Source organism: Aquarana catesbeiana, linkage group LG13 (genome assembly GCF_042186555.1).
Source record: "Aquarana catesbeiana isolate 2022-GZ linkage group LG13, ASM4218655v1, whole genome shotgun sequence".
Taxonomy (NCBI): Eukaryota; Metazoa; Chordata; class Amphibia; order Anura; family Ranidae; genus Aquarana; species Aquarana catesbeiana.
The window spans coordinates 1603977-1628108 of NC_133336.1; the positions used below are offsets into that span (position 1 = coordinate 1603977).

A 24132-nucleotide genomic window follows, 5' to 3' on the forward strand; every position below is an offset into this window, starting at 1 on the left:
CTTTATGGAAGAGTGACAAGAAGAAAGACATTGGTGAAAGAAAGTCATAAGAAGTCCTGTTTGTAGTTTGTGAGAAGCCATGTGGAGGACACAGCAAACATGTAGAAGAAGGTGATCTGGTCAGAGGAGACCAAAATTCAACTTTATGGTCTAAAAGTAAAACGCTATGTGTGGGGAAAACTAACACTGCACATCACCCTGAACACACCATCCCCACCGTGAAACATGGTGGTGGCAGCATCATGTGGTGGGGATGCTTTTCTTCAGCAGGGACAGGGAAGCTGGTCAGAGTTGATGGGAAGATGGATGGAGACAAATACAGGACAATCTTAGAAGAAAACCTGTTAGAGTCTACAAAAGACTTGAGACTGGGGCGGAGGTTCACCTTCCAGCAGGACAACGACCCGAAACATCCAGCCAGAGCTACAATGGAATGGTTTAGATCAAAGCATATTCATGTGTTAGAATGGCCCAGTCACAGTCCAGACCTAAATCACATTGAGAATCTGTGACAAGACTTGAAAATTGCTGTTCACAGACGTTCTCCATCCAATCTGACAGAGCTTGAGATATTTTACAAAGAAGAATGGGCAGAAATGTCCTCTCTAGATGTGCAAAGCTGGTAGAGACATCCCCAAAAAGACTTGTAGAGAAAGGGGGTTCTACAAAGTATTGACTCCGGGGGGCGCCATACAAATGCCCCTCCCCCACACTTTTCTCATATTTATTTGTATCATTTATCATTTTCCTTCCACTTCACAATTATGTGACACTTTGTGTTGGTCCATCACATAAAATCCCAATAAAATACATTTATGTTTTTGGTTGTAACAAAATGTGGGGAATTTCAAGGGGTATGAATACTTTTTCCAGGCACTGTATTTGGAGTAGTTTAGTTTCCTTCCATTGATTCTACTTTTATAGGTCTTTACACTTCATTGCCATTGGCCTAACCCTAAAAATAAAACAAACATCGAAAAGATACATTTTCCACTTCTGACTGCTCAGCAACAGCAGCAAAAAAAATAAAATAAAATCCGGGTGTATCTGATGCCGCACTTGTGACGGAGCCGTATACCATAAAACGCGGCGTTCGCACAGCTATGGTGCTTTTAGCCCGAAAGCCGGTAATTACAGCTTTTAATTAAACGTTTAATTATTTGCTTGCAGCGAGATATTTCCGGCGTTCGGTTCGGCATCGCCGGGGAAATATATCAGCTGGTTATTAATCGGCGGCTCTACCAGCAGAAAAACGTCTATTTTCTATAAATGAGAGCTTTATATATATATATATATAGTGTGATTATTATTATTATACATTAAAAATCCACTTCATGTTTTCTAAGATGCTTCCTGAATGACTAACAGCATTGTCGGAGGCGTGCATGCAGGATCAGGAGTATAAAAAAAAAGATCGCTAGTTGAGTTGTTGGAACGATTCCTGGAGAATGGATGGTGGACAGAGGAAGGTGACATCATAGAGACGTCTCCCCAAAACCCGCATGTCTGGGTGCTGCCAACACCCCCCTCATCATCACAACAACAAACCTCCCGGGGGGGGGGGACCAGCCTGCAGGTTCCATTATCTGGGCGTCTCTTTGATCCGACACATCTGCTTCCCCCGTTACACATTGAGACCCAAATCTGGAAGATAAAAGCAGAACTTTGAAAGGAATAATGACCAGAAGCTTCACCCACCCCCGACCCGTCCGGAATTCATAGGAGGAGCAGCCAAGGTGAGTGTGACCGTCGCAGGCTTTGCTGTAGCAGCATGGTGGTTATTATTTATTATTATGATGATTTGTTGTTTTTTTATTGTTATTTTATTTTTATTTTTTTAAGTATTTTTAGTATTATTATATTTCTTGTTATTATATTTTGTTATTACTATTATTTTTATTTATTACTATAAATTTTTATCTTATTATTATTTGTTATGTATTGTTATTATTATTATTATTATAATCAATAATTTAATTTTATTTAATATTATTATTTGTTATTTTTAGTATTGATATATTTGTTATTATTTTGTATTGTTATTATTTATTATTATTATCATCTTCAATCATATTATTTTAATATCATTATTTGTTATTTTTTATTACTTGCACCGATACTGTTTTTTTTACAGGTGAGTACAAGTACCGATACTTTTGGTCAAGTACTTGCCGATACCGAGTACCGATACCTTTGCGCTGTGATTTGAGCCCATACAAAATGAATGGGATCATATTGTACTGCAAAGAATCGAATGTGATTTGAACAGGAATGCGGTGCGATTCCTGTCCGCATCGCATGCGGTTTCGCGCACCGCTCCTGAGTCACTGAAGTTCTGAAGTCACTATGACAAGCCTGGGTTCACACAGGAGCGGTGGGGGAACGCGCATGCGATTCGACAAGGAATCGCAACACATTCCTGTACAAATCGAATGCGATTCTTTGCAGTGCCCATTTATTTTTTATGGGGCTCAAACTGCACCACAAAAGTATCGGTTTCAGGCTTCAGTCTGAGTATTTTTGCAAATGCTTAATATTGGCACTGATACTGATATCGGTGCAACCCTAATTATTTGTTATACTTCATTTTTGTTTGTTATTATTATAATATTTGTTGTATTATTATCATCAATAATAGTCTGTTATTATTATTTTTTATTATTCATTTTTATTTGTTATTATTATTTTTGTTGTTGTTTTATTTTCTACTTTTTATTGTTCAGTTTTTATTTGTAGTTATTTTTATATTTGTTGTTATTCTTTTATATTTGTATTTGTTATTGTTCTTTTTTATTATTATTATTATTAATATTAAATCTCTTTTGGGCAGAATTATTACAAAGGTTTGTGGTTTTGTCTGTAATGTTGTTAGAACCCACCTATCTGCCTGCCTTGGCGCTGAAAATGACTCAATAAAATAAATTCCGTAGCTGATTGCTACAATGCAGATGAAAGTTCTAGAAACAAAGGCATAAAACTGCTCAGCCGATTATATAGAAAACAAAACTGCAGTATGCAGCGGTTGTGGCGGTGTTGGCGGCAGTGCTGGTGGTGGTGGTAGTGGCGGTGGTGGCGGCAGTAGCAGTGGCAGTGCTGGCGGTGGTGGTGGTAGTGGCGGCGGTGGTGGAGGTGATGGTGGCAGTGGCAGCAGTGGTGGTGGTGGCGGCAGTGGCGGCGGAAGTGGTGGCGGCAGGGTGAGCCTTGCCTGGGTGAGAAGAGAATTGAGAGGAGTCGGGATATGAGCAGGAAGGATGGAGCATGCGATTGATAAGGCGATGGATAAGGTGATGGATAAGGTGATGGATAAGACGATGGATAAGGTGATGGATAAGGTGATGGATAAGGCGATGGATAAGGCGATGGATAAGGTGATGGATAAGGTGATGGATAAGGCGATGGATAAGGTGATGGATAAGGTGATGGATAAGGCGATGGATAAGATGATGGATAAGGTGATGGATAAGACGATCGATAAGGCGATGGATAAGGCGATGGATAAGGTGATGGATAAGGTGATGGATAAGGTGATGGATAAGATGATGGATTAGGTGATGGATAAGACGATCGATAAGGCGATGGATAAGATAATGGATAAAGTGGTGGATAAAGTGATGGATAAGGCGATGGATAAGGCCATGGATAAGGCGATGGATAAGGTGATGGATAAGGTGATGGATAAGGTGATGGATAAGACGATCGATAAGGCGATGGATAAGGCGATGGATAAGGCGATGGATAAGGTGATGGATAAGGTGATGGATAAGGTGATGGATAAGATGATGGATAAGGTGATGGATAAGACGATCGATAAGGCGATGGATAAGATAATGGATAAAGTGGTGGATAAAGTGATGGATAAGGCGATGGATAAGGTGATGGATAAGGTGATGGATAAGGTGATGGATAAGGCGATGGATAAGGTGATGGATAAGACGATCGATAAGGCGATGGATAAGGCGATGGATAAGGCGATGGATAAGGTGATGGATAAGACGATGGATAAGGTGATGGATAAGGTGATGGATAAGATGATGGATAAGGCGATGGATAAGGTGATGGGGCGATGGATAAGACGAAGGATAAGGTGATGGATAAGGCGATGGATAAGGTGATGGATAAGGTGATGGATAAGGCGATGGATAAGGTGATGGATAAGGTGATGGATAAGGTGATGGATAAGACGATGGATAAGGTGATGGATAAGATGATGGATAAGGCGATGGATAAGACGATGGATAAGGTGATGGATAAGATGATGGATAAGACGATGGATAAGGTGATGGATAAGGCGATGGATAAGGCGATGGATAAGATGATGGATAAGGTGATGGATAAGGCGATGGATAAGACGATGGATAAGACGAAGGATAAGGTGATGGATAAGGCGATGGATAAGGTGATGGATAAGGTGATGGATAAGGTGATGGATAAGGTGATGGATAAGGTGATGGATAAGACGATGGATAAGGTGATGGATAAGGTGATGGATAAGATGATGGATAAGGCGATGGATAAGACGATGGATAAGACGATGGATAAGATGATGGATAAGGTGATGGATAAGGCGATGGATAAGATGATGGATAAGGTGATGGATAAGGCGATGGATAAGACGATGGATAAGACGATGGATAAGGTGATGGATAAGGCGATGGATAAGGTGATGGGGTGATGGATAAGACGATGGATAAGGCGATGGATAAGATAATGGATAAAGTGATGGATAAGGTGATGGATAAAGTGATGGATAAGGTGATGGATAAGGTGATGGGGCGATGGATAAGATGATGGATAAGACGATGGATAAGGCGATAGATAAGGTGATGGATAAGACAAAGAATAAGGCCATGGATAAGGCGATGGATAAGGCGATGAATAAGGCGATGGATAAGGTGATGGATAAGATGATGGATAAGATGATGGATAAAGTGGTGGATAAGGTGATGGATAAGGTGATGGATAAGGTGATGGGGCGATGGATAAGGTGATGGGGTGATGGATAAGGCGATGGATAAGGTGATGGATAAGGCGATGGGGTGATGGATAAGGCGATGGATAAGGCGATGGATAAGGCGATGGATAAGGCGATGGATAACGTGATGGATAAGGCGATGGATAAGGCGATGGATAAGGCGATGGGGTGATGGATAAGACGATGGATAAGACGATGGTTAAGGCGATGGATAAGGTGATGGGGTGATGGATAAGACGATGGATAAGGCGATGGATAAGGTGATGGATAAGGCGATGGATAAGGTGGTGGATAAAGCGATGGATAAGGCGATGGATAAGATGATGGATAAAGTGGTGGATAAGGTGATGGATAAGGTGATGGGGCGATGGATAAGGCGATGGATAAGGTGATGGGGCGATGGATAAGGCGATGGATAAGGTGATGGATAAGGTGATGGGGCGATGGATAAGGCGATGGGGTGATGGATAAGGCGATGGATAAGGCGATGGGGTGATGGATAAGGCGATGGATAAGGTGATGGATAAGGTGATGGGGCGATTGATAAGGCGATTGATAAGGCGATGGATAAGGCGATGGATAAGACGAAGGATAAGGTGATGGATAAGGCGATGGATAAGGTGATGGATAAGGCGATGGGGTGATGGATAAGACGATGGATAAGGCGATGGATAAGGTGATGGATAAGGCGATGGGGTGATGGATAAGACGATGGATAAGACGATGGATAAGGTGATGGGGTGATGGATAAGGTGATGGATAAGGTGATGGATAAGGTGATGGATAAGGCGATGGATAAGGCGATGGGGTGATGGATAAGACGATGGATAAGGCGATGGGGTGATGGATAAGGCGATGGATAAGACGATGGATAAGGCGATGGATAAGGCGATGGGGTGATGAATAAGGTGATGGATAAGACGATGGATAAGACGATGGATAAGGTGATGGATAAGGCGATGGATGGGGCGATGGATAAGGTGATGGATAAGACGATGGATAAGGCGATGGGGTGATGAATAAGGCGATGGATAAGGCGATTGATAAGGCGATGGATAAGGTGATGGGGTGATGAATAAGGTGATGGATAAGGCGATGGGGTGATGGATAAGGTGATGGATAAGACGATGGATAAGACGATGGATAAGGTGATGGGGCGATGGATAAGGCGAGGGATAAGGCGATGGATAAGGCGATGGATAAGGCGATGGATAAGGCGAGGGATAAGGGGATGGATAAGACGATGGATAAGGTGAGGGATAAGGCGATGATCGATGGATAAAGCGATCTATGGATAAGGTGATGGATAAGGGATACGGTGACCATGTGTGCAGATATAAGGGGGGGGGGGGAGCAGGAGGTGGATCCCATTGTATGCTGGCTGGAAGAGGTGAGTTAGAAGACAGTATTGGAAGGGTGAGTGGATGTTGAAGCTCCAGGGAAGGGGTGAGGGAGAGGAGAAGTCTTGAAGGTGACAGAGGAGATGTAGAATTGCTCCCAGCGGCATAATAACTGCCTTCCTTTTGTCAGTAAGCGGCATGCTATGCCGAGGATTAGAGCTGGGAGGATTACGGCACGTGCATTCTCTTTCAGGGACCCCATGGAAAGGCGAGTGATGGATTTTCCGATGGTCTGGGCTCTGTCATTCATCTTATCGCAGTTCATGGTGTCAGCGACTCAAGGTAAGGGCTGAATAATCTCACTGTGCCTCTATTCATCATCAGTCCATTTCTCACAGTCAGTTATGATTTATAATTGGCCCTTGCTGATGAACTATAAATCCCAGCAGGCATCTAGTGATAGCATTTGGGTCACCAGCATGCCTCAGTCCTCTGCCCTGCAGCTATACTGGGAATATATGGTTCTGGTTGCCTCGTCAGCATTTGGCTGGCTGCAAACTGCAAATTCCAGCATGCCTTGGCACCCTATGGCCCGAGTACTGGTGGGACTATTCTTATAGGATGCTACATCAGGTGTCACCCAGCTGCACTGGAACTACAAGTCTCTTCAAAGCCACCAACCATGGATGGAATTTCAGTTTCCAAGATGCGGTTCTAGATTTTTACTAACTGGTGGAACAACTGTCTTCATTGGCTCCACAAATCTGGACGAACTACGTGCTCCAACAGTTGTGAAGAACTTTTAGTTCTTCAATCCTGTATCAATATTTGGATTCTAGTTGTAATAGAACTACAAGTCCCAGGAGGACTCTGCAAAGGCTGAAGGCATGTAGTCTGTTGGGATGCCAATGGCTTGCAAGGCATGCTGGGACTAACAGTTTCATGCCAGATTTATGGAGCTTGCAGATCCTTTGCAGCCATGGTGATAGAAGATGGCCAAGCTTTTGGCCGGACTTTGGTACCTCTAGCTCAGGGGTCTTCAAAGTTTCTAAGCAAAGGACCAGCCAACTGTCCTTTAGGCTTTTAGGGGGGCTGGAGTGTGGTCAGTGGGTGTAGAAAATGCCCTGGCATCAGCGTCCCATGAATTAATAATGGGATAAGTGCCCCATTGTTGATATTAATAAGAAGAACAGTGCCCCAATGATGGTGTCAGTAAGGGGAAAGGTGCTCCATCATTGGTGTCCATTGGTGGAATAGATCCCCAAGGGCCAGATAAAGGCAAGCAAAGAACCACATCCGGCCCCTGGGCCACAGTTTGGGGACCACTGCTCTAGATCAAGAATTAAGACTTTCAGTGCTTGCTGGGAAATGTAGTTCCTCTGCAGATGGAAGGCGGCCATCTGTCCATTTTAAAATTACATTTCACATTTGTTGTGTATCGTGTTGCATCAAAGAATATTGTCTTTGTTCCTGGCGTTCCTTCAAAATGTCTTCATTCCTGGCTAGTTTTCAGGTCATTCCCAGAGGCATCCAACCCCCACACCGAGATCAGACCAATATTAATATATACTGTATATACTATATTTATATATGGTGATGTTACTATAACTCTTCTCAATGTAAATGGGTCCATAAGTCACATCGTGTGAAAAAATGTATAAAAGAAATGAGCTGATTGGTTGGCACCTGGGAGAAGCACCCTAAGGACTTATCAGCGGGAAGGTTAGTTGGGGAATTGATGGGGGTTACGGGGTTAAGTGATGGGGTCAAACTAAAGAGAAACTGTAAAGGTTTCGGGTTAATTATATTTTTAGTAAAGTCTTGAAATGATTGACTTTTATATCTACAGTCCAGGGAATATGTAAGTACACCCCCCTGGGAATTGTTGACTGTTTCAATAAGTGAACAGACACACGTTTAGATCTTTATCCAGATATGACTTACAGATAAAAGGTGATCTACTGGAACAAAGGACCATAAAACTGACGCTGGGTATTCATCCTTATATTCTAAATTAAGGAAAATGTAGATTTGTTACATAGAAAAAGTGAGTGCACCCCAACATTTCCGACTTCCTCAATCCATGGAATCCGGTGTTCCAGATTATATTATATATAATGTTCCGATATTCCGATGTTCCAGTGATTAGAACCCGTGTAAGGAGTGTGCAGGTGGAACCTGTCTTATTGAACCCTCAGACATCTCAGGTCTTCTCTTTACTATTGACGTATGTGGAGTCATCATGCCAAGATCAATAAAGCTCTCTAAGGCCCTCAGAAAGACATTTGTAGATGTCAACGAGTCTGGCAAAGGATTTAAAAAGATCACCAAAGTATTTGAAGGCAATCATTCCTTGGAATGGAAAATAATCTACAAATGGGGGAGATTTCAAACAACTAATGTGTCCAGGACTGGGCTGTCCAGCAAATTCGACCCAAGAGCTGACCATTGGATGCTAAAAGTCTCCATGAATCCCAGAATTTCATTGCAGGGTGTAAAAGTGGTTGTAAAGGCAGAAGGTGCATTCTATACATTAAGATAAAAAGCCTTCTGTGTGCCCCCCCCCCAATACTTACCTGAGGTCCCTCTCTGTCCACCGATGTTGCACGAAAGCCTCGGCTGGCCGAGACAGCAGCGGGCGCCATTGGCTTCTGCTGCTGCCAATCAAAGTCAGTGAGCCAATGAGGAGAGAGAGGGGTGAGGCCGAGCCATGGCTCCATGTCAGAATGGACATACAGAGCAGCGGCTCGGGTGCCCCCCATAGTAAGCTGCTTTCTGTGGGGACATTTGACAGGAGGGAGGGGCCAGGAGCACCGGCGGGGGACCTGAGAAGAGGAGGATCGGGGCGCTCTGTGCAAAAACCATTAGAGAACAAGTAAGTATAATATGTTTGTAATTTTGTAATTTTTTAAAGAAAAAAAAAAAAAAAGAGACTTTAGTATCACTTTAACCCCTTCAATGCTGGGCACCCCTCCCCCCCTTCCTGCCCAGGCCAATTCTCAGCTTTCAGCGCTGTCACACTTTGAATGACAATTACTCGGTCATACAACACTGTACCCAAACTACATTTTCATCATTTTTTTCACACAAATGGAACTTTCTTTTGGTGGGATTTAATCATCTCTGGGGTTTTATTTTTTGCTAAACAATTGAAAAAGGAACAAAAATTTAGGAAAAAACAAACAAACATTTTTCATAGTTTGTTATAAAATTTTGCAAACAGGACATTTTTCTCCTTCACTGATGGGCACTGATAGGCGGCACTGATAGGCGGCACTGATGACACAAACAAGATATTTGGGGGGCACACCCTCTCATTAAAGCTGGTGCAGCCATAAGACCGTACAGTAGAAGAAAAATATTACAGCGCACACATGCAAAAAAACATTCACCTCCAGCAAGGCTGGTTTAAAAACACCTGAAGATTCTCAAAAAGACATTTTCAAAAATATAGGGATTTGGTCACTCCAAAGTACCCCATGATTAATGGGTCCTACACTATCCATAGATTTGGGAGATCCTGCTTCTCTGAACCATGAGAGCTACACTCTTCTAAATGGGAGAATCTTGAGGTCTCCACCCATGACACAGGTGGACACTAATGAGAGGCACTGATGAGGGGGAGGGGTGCTCCTATCCCAAAAGGATTTGGTCAGAATCCATACAATGCACAAACAAGATATTTGGGGGGCACACCTCATTAAAGCTGGTGCAGCCATAAGACCATACATACTAAGGTGGCACTGATGGGCACTGATAGGTGGCACTGATGGACAGTGATTGGCAGCACCGATGAGAAGACACTGATGGCAGCACTGAAGGGCACTGATAGGCGTCACTGGTGGGAATGCACTGATAATCAGTGCCGATGTCCATTAAACATTAAGGCAGTTATCGTCTTTCTTCTTCTCCTCTCATGCAGTCAGCGTGAGGAAAGAAAAGCCAACAATCGGCTTGTGCTTACATCCTGCGATCAGCTGTCATTGGGTGACAACTGATCACGTGGTAAAGTTCCGCTGTGATTGGCCCTTTACCTCCATCTGTGATCAGCTGAGTCCAAAGGACTCTACTATCACAAAGCGCACCATCCGTGCACCGAAGGGGGTAGTGTGGGCAGCACAAACAGGTGAGGACAACCATGGATACCCTCCTGGCAAACTAAGTCTGCGCTGTAGCCGTCTTTCAGCTATAGCGCAGGTAAGAAGTAGTTTCTTTGCAACAGCTGGGGTCAAAGTGCATCTGCTATTAGAAGGAGACAATGTGCTGAAGACTGATCCACCAAAGACCAGAGCTTCTGGAACAAGGTGCTGAAGACTGATCCACCAAAGACCAGAGCTTCTGGAACAAGGTGCTGAAGACTGATCCACCAAAGACCAGAGCTTCTGGAACAAGGTGCTGAAGACTGATCCACCAAAGACCAGAGCTTCTGGAACAAGGTGCTGAAGACTGATCCACCAAAGACCAGAGCTTCTGGAACAAGGTGCTGAAGACTGATCCATCAAAGACCAGATCTTCTGGACTAAAGTGCTAGTCACTGATCCAAAGACCAGAGTTTCTGGGACAATGTGCTGACTGATCCATCAAGGACCAGATCTTCTGGAACAATGTACTGCAGACTGATCCGTCAAAGACCAGAGCTTCTGGAACAATGTGCTAGAAACTGATTCATCAAAAACCAGATATTCTGCAATAATATTCTGACTGATCCATCAACAATAGAGTTGTTTTGTCACAGTAACAATAGACATGTTTGCCGCAAAACAAAGACAGCATTTTATGAGAAGAATCAACCGTGAAGCATGGTGGTGGAAATGTTATGATATGGAGATGCTTTGCTGCTTTAGGTCTGGGCAGCCTGCAGTCATCAAGTACGCTGTGTATTTTGCATCAGTGGGCTTGATGATGAGAATGTCAGGACATCTGCCAGAGAGTTGAAGCTGAACCCAAAATGAATTTTTCAACATGATAATAACAGAAAAAGTCCCGCTCTAATGTTCCTAGTTCACTGGTATTAGCCAAGAGCTTCTGGAGCCATGTGCTGAAGACTGATCCAACAAAGACCAGAGCTTGTGGAACAATGTGCTGAAGACTGATCCATAAAAGACCAGACCTTCTGCAACAATGATCTGACTGATCCATCAAAGACCAGATCTTCTGGAACAATGTAGTTGAGACTGATCCATCAAAGACCAGATCTTCTGGAACAAAGAGCTAGAAACTGATTCAGCAAAGACCACATATTCTGGAACAATTTGCTGACTGATCCATCAAAGATATTGTTTGGTCCCAGTAACAATAGACATGTTTGCCGCAAAACAAAGACAGCATTTTAGGAGAAGAATCGACTGTGAAGTATGGTGGTGGAAATGTTATGATTTGGAGTTGCTTTGCTGCTTTAGGGTCTGGGCAGCCTGCAGTCATCAAGTAAGCTGTGTATTCTGCATCAGTGGGCTTTGACATCTGCCAGAGAGTTGAAGCTGAACCAGAAATGATTCTTTCAACATGATAAAAACAGAAAAAGTCCCGCTCTAATGTTCCTATCACTGGTATCAGCCAACATGACATGTAATGAACTGGTGCGGATCATATACAACAGCTTGTCAGGCTACAGTATGCTACAGAAAAATGGCAACCGATTGCACACAGTATGCCAACTCACTGTGACCAAAACTAAACCAGTAATGTTAGATGGCTTCAGCTCTGCTCTGCACCCACAGGAGGCCCCTCTAATGCGTTTCGCCCCCAAGTGGGCTTAGTCATTGCTAACCCTAGCCCCTCTTCAGTTAAGCCCACTGGAGGGTGAAACACGTCTGAGGGACCTTTGATGGTGGTGGAGAGCAGAGTTAAAGACATCTTACATTACTAGTTTAGTTTTGGTCACAGTGAGTCGGCGTCCTGTGTGCGATCGGTTAACGTTTTTCTGTAACATTTGGAAGATTCACCTGCTGTGAATGTCAGATCCACTGCTTTTTAAATATAATCCAAAAAGTGTACAAAGGAAAGTTTCGGATAGTTCGAATCCTTGTCAGATGTTCATTGTCACCTGTGCCCCTCCCCATCCAGGTAGACCATTTTCTCAGGAACATTTTTTGAGTTAACACCAGAAGAGGAGGGGAGGGAAAGTCTTCGGAGGGGACACCCAGGCGCCTTTATTTAAGAGGAGAAATCCCTTCACTTTGATTTCTTGTTGCTGCGTCTCCAGGACAGAAAGTGAAAGGAGATCCCAAAAAAGAGACACAGACCGCAAAAAGTAAGCTGGAAAATGTTGTTTATCCTTTAAAAAAGTTTTGCTATTCCTACACTTCAAATGTTTTCACAAGATCCATTTCTTTTTCTAATCAGGTTTAGCTGGAAATACGTGTGAATCTTGGGTAAAAGTTGTGTGAATTGCAAAGGCTTGATTTAATGTCTTTAGCAATGGATTGCTGGGGAAGGTTTTGGGAATTGCACTTCGGTTCCATTTTACATCTCTACCCCGGGGATTTGACAATGCACACCTTCAGCTGTGTAAATTGACGAATTCCCACCTATACAGACGTCCTGACACCAAAGATTGGGTGATGAAACTGGAATGGGGGGGGGGGGGAGAGGTTCCACAACTTTGACACCTCTATTCCTGTTCTTCAGTTCCAGCGAATGTTAGGAAGAGACTCCAACATATATATCCATACAGGGAGCACCAGCACCTTCATCCAATCACCACGGAATGTGTAGATGTTGATTGTCCAAGAAAAGAATGGTAGGTTTGAAAGTTCTGGAACCCAAAGTTCTAGTTCCATCATCCCATCCTTGGTGTCAGATAGCCTGCATACATCTGCGCTTTCCATAGAAATTGGATGAAGGTGTTGGTTTGGATTGGATTAAGGTGTGGGTATAAAAGCTGGGGTATCTTCCTGACACTTGTTAGAAGTAAAGAAGTGGCTTGGAGAAGCCAGTAAACATCTTCAGAATTACAGGTTAGGTCCAGGTGAATGTGACCGGCTACTACAAAGTACACCATGGCCTGGAAACAAGATGATCTACCACTAGATCTGGATACATAAGACTAACTACCACTAGATGGACCATGACCCAGATACATGAAATGATCTACTACTAGATAGTCTCATGTATCCAGATCATGGTGTAACTACCACTAGATACACCATGAGCTAGATACATGAGACCAACTACTACTAGATACACCATGACCCGGAAAAATAAGACTAACTACTACTAGAAACACCATGAGCTGGATACATAAGACTAACTACTACTAGATACACCATGATCTGGATACATGAAACTAACTATTACTAGATACACCATGATCTGGATAAATGAGACCAACTACTACTAGATACACCATGACCAGGAAAAATAAGACTAACTACTACTAGATACACCATGACCCGGAAAAATAAGACTAACTACTACTAGATACACCATGATCCGGATACACAAGACTAACTACTACTGTAGATATACCATTACCTGGAGAATGAGATCCTTCCCATATGATGGGACACTATGGGACGAGGGACATGTGGCAGCTTTGGGGCTTATTTAGGGTTGACCCACAGATCTCACCCTGGGGTACATTTGCCATTTCTATATAAAGCACATTTGCCGAACATTCGCCCGTTCTGAGATCCGACATTCCGATTCTTGCTGTCTGTAAATCTCACCTCTATTTAGAAGTGGAAATGATCTCCGACGTGTCCATCCACAATGGTCACCTGTGACTAGTTGGATCCGAGGATTATAAATGATCGGCATTGGAGATCCTCGTGTACGGCACATTGGATGATTCGCTGATCTTGTAAATGAGATCGGGGGAGGGGGCGTCTTTTATAAATAACCCCGGTGTTTTCAGTTAGCTCGCGGTTTAACCGTCTCTGTATTGCAAACATAATTGGCACTCGCTCAGCGACACCGAAATCAATTATTTACTCGGCACCCCCGCCTGCATACATCTCACTTCATACAAATCACATTTCATGTCGCTCTTATTTATGGGACCCCCGCCGGCTTCCACTAGAAAAATAGAAATTCATTTCAAATCAAACCAACATTAAAGGCCATTGAGGGAGTCCCGTTTACCAATCACTCTGGCGGCGTTCTTCTACGTTCGTTTTCTGATTTCTGTACACAAACAATGAAATCTCACAAATATAAAGGGCCGGGACTCGGAATTGTCACATATACAAAATGTTTTCCAAACCGGAATCAGAGGCTCAAGACTGCACATACACTATACTACCAAAAGTATTGGGACACGGAGGGTTCAATATTGGGTTGGCTCCGCCCTTTGCAGCTATAACAGCTTCACCTCTTCTGGGAAGGACGTACACAAGGTTTAGGAGGGTGTCTATGGGAATGTTTGACCATTCTTCCAGAAGAGCATTTGTGAGGTCAGGCACTGATGTTGGATGAGAAGGTCTGGCTCGCAGTCTCCGCTCTAATTCATCCCAAAGGTGTTCTATTGGGTTGAGGTCAGGACACTGTGCAGGACAGTCAAGTTCCGCCACCCCAAACTCGCTCATCCATGTCTTTATGGACCTTGCTTTGTACACTGGTGGGCAGTCATGTTGGAACAGGAAGTGGCCGTCCCCAAACTCCTCCCACAAAGTTGGGAGCATGAAATTGTCCAAAATGTCTTGGTATGCTGACACCTTAAGAGTTCCCTTCACTGGAACTAAGGGGCCAAACCCAACCCCTGAAAAACAACCCCCACACCATAATCCCCCCTCCACCAAATGATTTGGACCAGTACACGAAGTCTCCTTCCCCCGCAGAGTCTCCTTCCCCGCAGAGTCTCCTTCCCCCGCAGAGTCTCCTTCCCCCGCAGAGTCTCCTTCCCCCGCAGAGTCTCCTTCCCCCGCAGAGTCTCCTTCCCCCCGCAGAGTCTCCTTCCCCCGCAGAGTCTCCTTCCCCCGCAGAGTCTCCTTCCCCGCAGAGTCTCCTTCCCCGCAGAGTCTCCTTCCCCCGCAGAGTCTCCTTCCCCCGCAGAGTCTCCTTCCCCCGCAGAGTCTCCTTCCCCCACAGAGTCTCCTTCCCCGCAGAGTCTCCTTCCCCCGCAGAGTCTCCTTCCCCCGCAGAGTCTCCTTCCCCCGCAGAGTCTCCTTCCCCGCAGAGTCTCCTTCCCCCGCAGAGTCTCCTTCCCCCGCAGAGTCTCCTTCCCCGCAGAGTCTCCTTCCCCGCAGAGTCTCCTTCCCCCGCAGAGTCTCCTTCCCCCGCAGAGTCTCCTTCCCCCGCAGAGTCTCCTTCCCCGCAGAGTCTCCTTCCCCCGCAGAGTCTCCTTCCCCCGCAGAGTCTCCTTCCCCGCAGAGTCTCCTTCCCCGCAGAGTCTCCTCACCACCTCCATCTACACACAGCTGAAAGGCTCTTTTCCTAATTAATCTGCAACTTCTCTTCCCAGGAATCAATAATCTCACCATAGAGAGCTCTTTTCTTTTTTTTTTTGTATTCTTGACATTGTGCAGAAGAATATTTCATATCATTTTAATTTATTCCTCCTTTTTTCCTGTTATTTTCACCTGAGGATCCCGCCAGTAACACACTTCCTGTCCTAAGGTGACAACTATACTGTATCAATGGAGGGAGCCATGACCCCCCCTCCCCCCCAGGCTGGACTTCTAACATATCGATAAAGGAAATCCTCTATAGAAACGGGACTATTACAGCCTACAAACCAGCAAATACTTCTTTTATGTATAAAAATTACAATTTTATTAGTACAAAAGTAATTAATAGACCTTATATATGGAGATGCGGCTCTCTATACATACACTATATGACCAAAAGTATTGGGACGCCTGCCTTTACACACACATGACCTTTAATGACATCCCAGTCTTAGTCCGGAGGGTTCAATATTGAGTTGGCTCCGCCCTTTGCAGCTATAACAGCTTCAACTCTTCTGGGAAGGCCGTCCACAAGGTTTAGGAGGGTGTCTATGGGAATGTTTAACCATTCTGATGTTGGATGAGAAGGCCTGGCTCACAGTCTCCGCTCTAGTTCACCCCAAAGGTGTTCTGTGGGGTTGAGGTCAGGACTCTGTGCAGAACAGTCAAGTTACTGCTAGGTGGAATTATTTATCTTCATATATTTCTTGAGGGATATTGTTCATGAATATTATTGTCTCATTGTACATTTGTATTCACCAAAAAAGTGTCAGAAAGGAATAAAAACAAGAGACAAGTTTTTGACAATTCCTTTTTTTAAAAAAAAACAGTGTCAGTCGATGTAAAACCTTCATCAATCACTCCGCCCCGCCGACCCGAATAATAAAAAAATAAAAAACGCTCCACCTCCTGGGAGGCCGAAAGCCTGCTCTCCACTTTGACATTTCTTATAGAGGTAAGGGGCAGGGCCACCCGGCCATGTCACCCACTGGCACCGCCCCTTTCTGACATCACATGCACCAGTCCATGACGTCAGAAATCACTAAAGCACCCACCCCCACATGTTGAGGTCATGTGGCCTGGTATGGATCGGGGGGGGGGGGGGTGCTGCGCTCGCTCATCCCCTCCCTTTACTGATCTGCCAGGCTGCATGCTCGGATAAGGGTCTGCTATGGATTTTGGGGGGAACACAATGCCGTTTTTTTTCTATTTTGGCGTGGGGTTCCCCTCCAAATCCATACCAGACCCAAGGTCGCCGTTTTTTTATCTTTATTTTTTCACTAGCCGGGAGCCGGCAATTAAAACTGCGAGTTGTTTTAAATGGGATTCAACTCGTTTTTTGTTTTTTTCTTCTTTAGAAATGTCAGTTTTGCTGCAGCAGGTTCTATACATGGTACAGATGCGCCACTTTACAGACAGACGAAGGGGACCCCCCAGGCACGATATTTAAAGGAATTTTTCATTTTTATTGTTGCACTTTAAGCATTATTAAAATCAATGCTTCTGAAAAAAACGATTGTATTAAAAAAAATATTTTTTATTAATACGTCCCCCAGGGCAGTAACCAGACCCCCATACCCCTTTTATAGCCAATCACTTGCATAAAAGCTTTCAAAATGGGGACTTTTTTCCTGTTCGGTTCTCATAGACTTCGATGGGGTTCTCTGTTCGGGTTTGAACATTTCCCCTGTTCGGGAGTTCTGCTGTTCTGCCTATCCTTACATATGGTAAAGGGGTTCCAAAGTCTACCTTATATCCCTGCATTAAGGTAAATACCACCCAACTACATATTCTACCCCTCCCCCATCCCTAAAGACTTTCCCCGACTCCAGCGCTGTCCCAACTCCAGCACCCCCTCCTCCACTTCTGCTGTCAGTCAAATCCTGTGAGGAGGGTGTGGGGGGGGGGGGTCCCCCCGTATTATATAAGGACTGCAAAGGGTTCCCACACACTTTCCACCATTGCCCAGAGGAAGGAAATAAATGAGATCTCCTCTCCGGGACATTAGAAGGGATTTAGGGAGCTTTAAATCCTTCGATCCGCATACATTCCGGTCACTTCCCCGTCCGCTCAAATCACATGATCAGCCCCAATTCCGTACCAAACCATGACAGAATGTCCCAGGGTTGCCATGGTTACTTGGAAACAGTGCCAAGTACCAGATTTTTTTGGGGCAGACAGAAATAGGATGAGAATTATTTACATGAAATGATAAAACTGTTATAGGATATTATATTGTATTATAACAGGATATATATTATATTGTATTATAACAGGATATATTATATTGTATTATTACTGGATATATATTATATCATATTATTACTGGATATATCATATCATATTATTACTGGATATATATTATATCATATTATTACTGGATATATAATGTATCATATTATTACTGGATATAATGTATCATTTCACAAAATGTTGAGTTTCCTTTTAGCAGACAAATAACAAAACTTGCGATGGCCATTATTCCACGCCTGGACTGGTTGGACTGGTCCCCACACCGGTCACCCTGACTGGTCGGTAGGTTTTGCTTTGGATTAATGAAACCATCCGGTGATATCCGTGTAGCGCTACCCTTGTAGGAGCCGCAGGACAGGACGGGTCCTCTGGTCTTTGCTTGGACCTTCTCCAGAACCTCAGCCCCTCTGACACACCAGGCTCTGGTGGTACAAACATACAATATCACAGGAAAACACTGGAAGTTATACTCAGTAACCAATAGTAGCGATATATATCACAGAATACCGACACCAAACCAGGTAGTAAAGGCAAACTTCATATATTGTCACCTGATATGGTTGGTAACAAGGCCAACATAAAATGGATTAACAATGGTGATAGCACAATTCAGCATACAAAGTGATTAGCACTAAGGATTTGGCATAAGATGAAATTTGGCATCCAGATCACCATAAAGTGTATCTCCCCCAGTGCCAAGATGAAGAACTTACCCAGGCAGTTTAATAAAAATCATCTCTCCACTCCTCCTACTGCACAGTGCTTATTGGGATCTGTAGTGTAAGGAGTCCATTAGTCCCATTATATGGCTTCCATCTCAAACTACAACTCCCAGGATTCTCAGTGCTCTGCATAGAAGTCTTTGTCTTGCTTGTCTCTAGCTCCCCCTTGCTGGCCGGAGGAGGATGGTGCAGCATACCATCAGTATATCAGTAAAGGGAGAGAAGAATAAAGGGTAAAGTCTCCTTCTCCACATTGCTGTAGCCCACCACCTGACTACATCCGCTTTTTTTTTTCCAAAATCCTAACAGTCACCACACACTTAAAAATACACTTTTGTTTGATAACCTATTTGAAACAATCACATTTATTCAAAATGATGTGATGCCACCTCTGTGGACTACAGTACACCTCCCAGCTTGGTTATGGAGATCTGGAAGAGGGAAGGTGTTCTTTTGTTTTAACACTTCTTGTCCTAGAGTGACAATGCTGCTCCTCCATAAAGTGTTGTCCCCTAGGAGAGAGCAGAGCAATGGGAGGGGCCCATCAGACCACACCCACTACAGGAGGGGGAGGAGACAAGACCAGTCCCCCTGCACAAGGAGAGAGGGCAGAAGTGGGCGGTCTTTATTACAGGAAGTCTCACAATGGATGACTGCTCAGATCTGGGAGAAGATTCCAGAAGAAGTCACATGACCGATGGATTTATTATCTCGGAGTTCAGATTGAATTCCTCTATTGAAGGGACCTTCATTTCCGATGGAGGTGTTATTGGTGTTGCAGAGATTGAAGTGTTGGAGAATGATATAATTAAACATAAAAAGCTCTTCTCTTTCCTGAGGATTGAACAATAGAGACATTCATCGTATTTCATGTGGCAGGAAGACTCGGATGGTTCAGGAATAATTGAGAGCGGTAGTTGAAGATAATTGGGCGCTCGTTGTAATTTATGATGGGAATATGGGGTCAGATGAAGGAGGTGAAGATGTGGATTAAGTAGAAGAGAACATATATACAATGAACATTGTACGCACTGACAGCAAAGAGCTTTAATCAATACCTATACTCACCAAACGCCGGCTTCACTCTCCAAAATGATACAACTGGAAGAAAACTAAGTTCTGATACCACCGCCGTGATCCAGAAGAAAGCCAAGAAAATCCAGGCAGGCAGCAGACAATTCATCCTGATACTGAAGGAAGGGAATTATAGAATCCTTGCGTGATCCTGTTGTAGAGATTCTGATGAGTTCCGTGGATCAGTGCACAGATGAACCAATTACTGACCTGGATACCATTCCTTCTAAGAGCAACTCCAACCGGTTTTTATGTGATTTTATTCTGCTGACCATGGACACCTCATTTGGCTGGAAATTTCAGCCCGTCCATCAGCAAAGGGATTCCCTCTGAGGGTAGTGAGTAAAGGGATTCCTTCCATGGGTGATGGGTGAAGGGTTTCCTTTTAAGGGTATTGAACAAAGGGTTTTCTTCTAAGGTTAATGGGTGAAGGGTGTCCTTCTAATGCCCCAAACTTGACTTGCATACACACGGTCACACAAATCTTGTCGGAAATTCCGATCGTCAAGAACGACGTACAACACGTACGACGAGCCAAGAAAATTGAAGTTCAATAGCCAGTGTGGTTCTTCTGCTTGATTCCAAGCATGCGTGGAACTTTGTGCGTCGGAATTGTGTACACACTATCAGGATTTACAAAGGACTTTGTTGTCGGAAAATTTGAGATCCAGATCTCAAATTTTGTGTGACGGAAATTCCGATGTAAAATGTCCGATGGAGCCTGCACACGATCGGAATTTCCGACAACAAGCTCCCATCGAACATTTTCCGTCTTAAAATCCAACCGTGTGTACAGGTCATAAGGGTAATGAGCGAAGGGTTTCCTTCTAAGGGTAATGGGTGAAGAGTTACCTTCTAAGGGGAATGGGCAAAGGGTTTCCTTCTTAGGGTAATGAGTAAAGGGTTTCCTTCTAAGGGTAATGGGTGAAGGATTATCTTCTAAGGTTAATGGGCAAAGTGTTTCCTTATAATGTTGATTAGCGAGGAGTTTCCTTCTAAGGGTAATGAGCGAAGAGTTTCCTTCTAAGGGTAATGGGTGAAGAGTTACCTTCTAAGGGGAATGGGCAAAGGGTTTCCTTCTTAGGGTAATGAGTAAAGGGTTTCCTTCTAAGGGTAATGGGTGAAGGATTATCTTCTAAGGTTAATGGGCAAAGTGTTTCCTTATAATGTTGATTAGCGAGGAGTTTCCTTCTAAGGGTAATGGGCGAAGGGTTTCCTTCTAAGGGTATCAAGTAAAGGGGTTCCTTCTAAAGGGTAATGAGCGAAGGGATTCCTTCTAAGGGTAATGGGTCAAGGGTTTCCTTCTAAGGGTAATGGGCAAAGGGTTTCCTTCTTTGGGTAATGGGGAAGGGTATCCTTCTAAGGGTAAAGGGAGAAGGATTTTCCTCTAAGGGTAATGGGTGAAGGGTTTCCTTCAAAAGGTAATAGACAAAGGGTTTCCTTCTAAGGGTAATGGGAGAAGGGTTTCCTTTTAAGGTTGAAGGGTTTCCTTTTAAGGGTAATTGGCGAAGAGTTTCCTTCTAAGGGTAATAAATGAAGAGTTTCCTTCTTTAGGTAATGAGCAAAGGGTTTCCTTCTAAGGGTAATGAGCGAAGGGTTTCCTTCTTTGGTTAAGGGGCGAAGGGTTTCCTTCTAATAGTGATGAGCAAAGGGTTTCTTTCTAAGGGTAATGGGTGAAGGGTTTCCTTCTAAGGGTAATGAGCGAAGAGTTTCCTTCTAAGGGTAAAGAGCAAAGGATTTCCTTTTAAAGGTAAAGGGCGAAGGGTTTCCTTCTAAGGGTAATGAGCGAAGAGTTTCCTTCTAAGGGTAAAGAGCAAAGGATTTCTTTTTAAAGGTAATGAGCGAAGGGTTTCCTTCTAAGGGTAAAGAGCAAAGGATTTCTTTTTAAAGGTAATGGACAAAGGGTTTCCTTCTTAGAGTAATGGGCGAAGTCTTTCCTTGTAAGGGGAATGAGCAAAGAGTTTCCTTCTAAGGGGAATGGGTGAAGAGTTTCCTTCTAAGGGTAATGGGCAAAGAGTTTCCTTCTAAGGGTAATGGGCGAAGGGTTTCCTTCTAAGGGTAATGGGCGAAGAGTTTCCTTCTAAGCGTAATGGGCAAAGAGTTTCCTTCTAAGGGTAATGGGCAAAGAGTTTCCTTCTAAAGGTAATGGGCAAAGAGTTTCCTTCTAAGGGTAATGGGCAAAGAGTTTCCTTCTAAGGGTAATGGGCGAAGGGTTTCCTTCTAAGGGGAAAAATGTGAAGGGTTTCCTTCTAAAGGTAAAAAGTAAAGGGTTTCCTTCTAAGGCTAATGGGTGAAGAGTTTCCTTCTAAGGGTAATGGGCAAAGAGTTTCCTTCTAAGGGTAATGGGCAAAAAGTTTCCTTCTAAGGGTAGTGGGTGAAGGGTTTTCTTCTAAGAGTAATGGGCGAAGGGTTTCCTTCTAAGGCTAATGGGCGAAGGGTTTCCTTCTAAGGGTAATGGACCAAGAGTTTCCTTCTAAGGGTAATGGCAAAGAGTTTCCTTCTAAGGCTAATGGGTGAAGGGTTTCCTTCTAAGACTAATGGGTGAAGAGTTTCCTTCTAAGGGTAATAGGCGAAGGGTTTCCTTCTAAGGGGAAAAATGTGAAGGGTTTCCTTCTAAAGATAAAAAGCAAAGGGCTTCCTTCTAAGGCTAATGGGTGAAGAGTTTCCTTCTAAGGGTAATGGGCGAAGAGTTTCCTTCTAAGGCTAATGGGTGAAGAGTTTCCTTGTAAGGGTAATGGGCAAAGAGTTTCCTTCTAAGGGTAATGGGCGAATGGTTTCCTTCTAAGGCTAATGGATGAAGAGTTTCCTTCTAAGGGTAATGGGTAAAGGGTTTCCTTCTAAGGGTAATGGGTAAAGGGTTTCCTTCTAAAGGTAATGGGCGAAGAGTTTCCTTCTAAGGCTAATGGGTGAAAAGTTTCCTTCTAAGGGTAATGGGCGAAGAGTTTCCTTCTAAGGGTAAATGGTAAAGGGTCACCTTCTAAAGGTAAAGAGCAAAGGGTTTCCTTCTAAGGGTAATGGGCAAAGAGTTTCCTTCTAAGGGTAATGGACGAAGGGTTTCCTACTAAGGGTAATGGACGAAGGGTTTCCTTCTAAGGGCAATGGGTGAAGGGTTTCCTACTAAGGGTAATGGACGAAGGGTTTCCTACTAAGGGTAATGGACGAAGGGTTTCCTTCTGTAGCACTGATCCCCGAAGGAGCTGCTGAGTTATTTGGGCTGTACTCTGATTTATACCCCTTTGAATATCTCAGTCCCCCTGACACAGCTGTGGTGTGATAGTGTAATATACCTGTTTGTAGTTACCTTACCCTCCTCTTGGCTGGCGATGAAGAGTAAAACAACACTCACACAGTTGTTCTTAAATAATAACCGTATTTACTGTTGTTGTATTAGAAGGGTTAAACTACAATGGTTGTACTGTCAGACCAACATAGTCTGATAGACAACTAAACTTTACAAAGGTACAATACAGATGTATAATGTCTGAAGTATAACAAAGTAAATAGGATACCGTCAGAGTGAGTGTATCTCCCTCTAAGCACTGTCCTATTTCCTGCGCGCTTAAGGCTACACTAAATCAAATGTTGACTTGATCAAGTATAATACAACACTAGGGAGCTCCCTCCTTTAATATCACACCGCCCTGATATAGTAAAATAACCCAAGGCCTTATGTGTTACTGAACAGTCCTTCTTTATCTTCTTTTCTTCTGCTAGCAAAGTAATTTTGTAATCCAAGGGTTAATGATTCCTTATCAAAGTATGCTGAAAAGATGAAAGCCAGGCTCTGGTGCCGTGGCACTTTAACTAACTTTGATGCCAAGGACTCAGTACTAATTCCTCTTTAATCTGCTTGTGGGACTATGGGTCCCAGCAACTCTATCTTGTGTAAACTGATGTATGAAAGTGCGTCAAGAAACTTGTGGGCCTCAGCCCTCTCACCCAACCAGGACAATGCTGTCAGGAGACTCCGCTCTGGTGTGCCGGGTTCTTCCTACGCAGTATCTCAGTCCGTTCGCTGTGGCCACACCGCCACGCTATACTACTTCACAGACGACCGGGAGTCCTCGGTTACCTCCTTCAAGGGTCTCTGGATCGATCACTCTGCTGCTCCAGCAAGCTATGATGTAAGGCTGTTCTGCTCCGTACAGGGTGGGCCGCACTGGGCTGGGGACCTCACACAGATCCTCCCAGGCTGGCCATGCGTCTCCAAGAGACTTAAGATGGCCACTTCCAGCCTTTTTATAAGCTTCCCACAATGCAGTTCTGCTACCCAAGGATCATGGGAGTCACTGTGCATTGTGGGCAGGTCAAGTTAATGTCCAGATATAAACAAACAAAAACTTTCAGGTCAACTTGAAAAGCGAAAAGAAAATAAAGATTCAGTC

General features: G+C 43.9%; 1 protein-coding gene across 2 annotated transcripts in view; it reads left to right on the forward strand.

Annotated features, from left to right (window-relative positions):
* The first annotated feature begins 1280 nt into the window (after positions 1-1280).
* Positions 1281-24132, forward strand: part of DLK1 (delta like non-canonical Notch ligand 1) — a 58946-nt gene continuing 36094 nt past the window's right edge. Inside the window, exons 1-2 of one of the 2 annotated variants that reach the window (XM_073610270.1) lie at positions 1281-1736; positions 6566-6654. In XM_073610270.1, the coding sequence (XP_073466371.1) occupies positions 6573-6654 (82 nt within the window). In that variant the 5' untranslated portion in view covers positions 1281-1736; positions 6566-6572. Of the gene's footprint in view, positions 1737-6370; positions 6655-24132 lie in introns of those variants that run through there. The other variant, XM_073610269.1, reaches the window with a different exon arrangement.